Genomic DNA, 3666 nt, shown 5'->3' with positions numbered 1-3666 from the left:
CCTGCCGCCTCCGCCCCGGGCCGCAGGCCGCCGCCGCTCCCCAGCGACCCCCGGCAGCCGCGCCTTCCTCCTCCTCCGCCTCCTCCTCCTCCTCCTCCTCCGCCGCCGCCGCCGCCGCCGCCGCCGCCTCCCCCTTCTCCTCCCCGCCGCGGAGGGACGGGGCGCTCCGCAACGGCACGGTGGTACCGCACCGCTACATGGTGGCCCTCTACCAGCGCCTGGCCGCCCGACGCGACACCGCCGCCCGCCCCGTCGGCACCGTCACCGGCTTCGTGGAGCGGCTGCGGGGCGGTGAGTGCGGGGCCGGGCGGCGGGAGGGGGACCGCACGTCGGGGATGGAGATGGAGATGAGCGTCGGTCGGGACGGGGCTGCGCAGGGGACGGGGCTCTGCGTGAGCCCCACGGGACAGTGCGTGGCTATAAGGCGCGGGTATGGGTAGTGCTGGAGCTGCGGATGGAAACGGGCGCAGGGCAGAGCTCCGATCCTCTCCCACTCGTGGCGGTGCCCGTAGGGATGCGCGCACCGCCGGGGTCGCGGACGGCACTGGGGCTGCGGTGCCCCGCGCTGGGGCTGTGCCCCTTTGCCCCCTTCGTACCCGCTGATCCGATGGTAAGAGTCGAACAGACTCACCGACCTACCGCTTTTTTTTTCCCATGCGCGCATACGCGCGTTGTCTCCTCCCGACAAAAGTTTTCGGGGGCGAAAAAATTTATTAAATCAGACCCTGCCTCTTCTCCCGATGGAATACAACGAGTTGCCGAAGGGAAGGGCAGCCCCCTGCTCCCCCTGTGCCCGGATCCCCGCAGCCCCTGGGCTCTGCCCGGCGGCGGCACTGGGGTTCTGCGGGGGAGCAGCCGGGACGGGGCGGGGGGAGAAGCTGCGGGGCGAGGGGCGGGGGGGAGCTCTGCAAAGGGATCCCCTTATCCGGTCCGGCGGGAATTGCAGGTTTGCTTTAAAATAAAATAATATGATAATAAAGAATGCGGAGAACGCTGTTTCCCAGCCGGAGCGCGGCTGCGGGTCGGGGAGAGCGCGGGGCTCGGGCGCGGCTGCGGTGTTTGCAGCGTGCCACGGTCCGGTTTTTTGTTAGAGAGGGGAAAAGAGCGAACCCCAGACCTCGCTCATCTCTCTCTCCCTCTCTCCCTCCAGCGCCTCTTCTTATTTATTTGTTTGTTTTTAAATTAACATCTAGTATATAAACGGTGCCAGAAACAGCACAAGTCCGCGTTAGGGCTTTGTGTGCACCCCGCTGGGCTCAAGGATTGTACGAGTCTCTTCCAACTCCGGGTATTTGCTGTTTCTGTGAAAAACGGGGACAAATTCAGAGTCTGGGAAGTGCTCGTGTCAGACACCCCGAGGCAGCGCCCCGTGCCTGCAGGGAACGACGGAATTTTCCCCTTTTCTTTGCTGGGGGGACGCGGGGAGCGGGAGGGCTCTTGCTCGGAGCCATCCCTCCCTCCCTGCCGTCCCCTCCCCGTTCATTTTCCATCCCTGCTCCCGGTGACGCCGCTGGGGCACGGGGCTGCGTCCGTCCCGCCGGGATGCTCAGCCCTCCGCCCGCTGCTCCCATTCACTGCCCGTCCCGCGCACCTCAATGACGAGCGCTTGGCTTCGGCTGCCTGGGTTTTGATATCGTACCTTCACTTTTTTTCTCCCTTTCTTTCCTTTTTTTGTAAATTTTTTTCCCTCTCTTTTTTTCCCCTTTTTTCTTCTTTTTTTCTCTTTTTTTTTTCCTTTTTCCTCCTCCTCTTTTTTTTTTTTCGGTGTTCTTTTTATATATATTTTTTCTTCTTTTTGCATTTCTTTCCTTTTCTCCCTCCCAGATGCCTCCCCGTCCGCCCCCGAGCAGCGCTACCTCTTCGACATCTCCAGCCTGCCTGAGGCGGAGGAGGTGACGGGCGCAGAGCTGCGGGTCCTGCGCTCCCTCCCTGCAAACCGCAGCCTGGCCCTGTCCCCCGAAGGCAACTTCCACCACCTGCTCCTCTCCACCTGCTCGGGCCGGGCCGGCGAGGAGCCCCGGCTGCTGGCCTCAAGAGCGGCCGATGTTCTGGATGCGGGCTCCAGATGGGAGGTGTTTGACGTCTGGGAAGCCCTGAGGGACCGCAGGGAGAGGCCCCCCCCGGGCAAGCTGCTGTGCTTCGTGCTGAGGGTGGTGTCGGATCGCTCGGGCCGCCTCCTGCCCCCCCGGCAGCTGGGATTTGGCAAACCCCATCCGCAGCCCCACGAGCGAGCGCTGCTCGTGGCCTTCTCCCGTACCCAGAGGAAGGAGAACCTCTTCAAGGAGATCCGGGAGAGGATGAAGGTGCTGGGCAGCCCCCCCTTGTTGGAGCCCCCTGATCCCGGCCGGGAGGCGTACCCCAAGCGGAGGAAGAGGAGGACCACCATCGCCGCCCGCTCCGGGGGCAGAGGCCAAGGGAAGAAGGCGAAGACGCGCTGCAGCAGGAAGCCCCTGCACGTCAACTTCAAGGAGCTGGGCTGGGACGACTGGATCATCGCCCCGCTGGAGTACGAGGCCTACCACTGCGAGGGGGTGTGCGACTTCCCGCTGCGCTCCCACCTGGAGCCCACCAACCACGCCATCATCCAGACCCTCATGAACTCCATGGACCCCGGCTCCACGCCGCCCAGCTGCTGCGTGCCCACCAAGCTGACCCCCATCAGCATCCTCTACATCGACGCGGGCAACAACGTGGTGTACAAGCAGTACGAGGACATGGTGGTGGAGTCGTGCGGCTGCAGGTAGCGGGCGGCCGCCCCTCGGCGGGGGCTGCGCGTTGGCGGAGCCGCTCCGGCGGCGGCGGGAGACCGGGGGCGGCCCGGGGCGGGGGGGGGGGGGGGGGGGGGGGGGGGGGGGAGGGGCGGGCGGGGGTCCGCCGAGCCGCGCCCCCGCCCCGGGGCTCTCAGCGCTCCGTCCGCCCCTCCGACGGCGGCAGGTACGGCGAGAAACGGGCGGGGAGGGAGAGGGGCAGGGCAAAGGGCTGCTCCGTTCCTGCCCGCTCTCTATCGCGTTCCTGCGGGATGACGGGCCTGGAACGGCCCGCCCCCCTCCATCAAAAGGAAAAAAAAAAAAAGAACTGCCCGAGATTGCGATTACCGGGTAGGTGACATTTTAAGGCAGCGACGGAAAGCTGCGATAAGAGCGAGGCGTGACGGAGAGCGCGACGGGGGGAGCGGGGAAGCAGACGAAAAGCCGTCGGATGTGACGGGAGGCAGAGGAGCGGCGGCTGCAGCCGAGGAACGCGCCGGTCCCTGCGCTGCCACCGCGGGGTCGGTGCCTTCGGGCATCGCTGTGGGCGGCTGTGGGGCCGCAGAGCTGCGAACCGCTGGGGGGGAGGAAGAGGGGGGGAAACAAACGAACAAAAAACTGTCAAAAAAAGAGAGAAGAGAATAATAATATAAAGTGATAAAATGCAACTAAAAAGACTCGACCAGGAGCAATAATTTAAAATGCACATTTTGCTCGGGATGCACCGTTGTTCATATAAAAGTTGTAAATATTTGTTTATTTAAACAGACTGAAAAGTGCAAAGCGGAGATGAACAGCGTGCGTTTCTTGTTGTTATTGTACAAAACATGATATGCACTCGAAATGTTATAATTTCTAATATTTTGAAAAGTTTATATTTGAGTTGTACAGAATGAAGCATTAATCAAATATTTCATCT

At 62.7% G+C, this 3666-nt stretch overlaps 1 protein-coding gene across 1 annotated transcript; it reads left to right on the top strand.

Moving 5' to 3' along the window:
- On the top strand, window positions 15-2841 carry GDF6 (growth differentiation factor 6). Its single transcript, XM_021387066.1, has 2 exons — window positions 15-291; window positions 1825-2841. The coding sequence occupies exons 1-2, from the start codon at window positions 198-200 to the stop codon at window positions 2742-2744; spliced, it is 1014 nt and encodes a 337-aa protein (XP_021242741.1). The 5' UTR covers window positions 15-197; the 3' UTR covers window positions 2745-2841.

Source organism: Numida meleagris, chromosome 2 (assembly GCF_002078875.1).
Source record: "Numida meleagris isolate 19003 breed g44 Domestic line chromosome 2, NumMel1.0, whole genome shotgun sequence".
In the NCBI taxonomy this organism is placed as follows: domain Eukaryota; kingdom Metazoa; phylum Chordata; class Aves; order Galliformes; family Numididae; genus Numida; species Numida meleagris.
This window is presented reverse-complemented; position numbering and strand designations above follow the sequence as displayed.

Excerpts from the sequence above, each read along its gene's own strand:
- GDF6 (XM_021387066.1), top strand. The coding sequence starts at position 198 with ATGGTGGCCCTCTACCAGCGCCTGGCCGCCCGACGCGACACCGCCGCC. Across the intron at positions 292-1,824 it reads CGTGGAGCGGCTGCGGGGCG|ATGCCTCCCCGTCCGCCCCC; the intron begins GTGAGTGCGGGG and ends TCTCCCTCCCAG.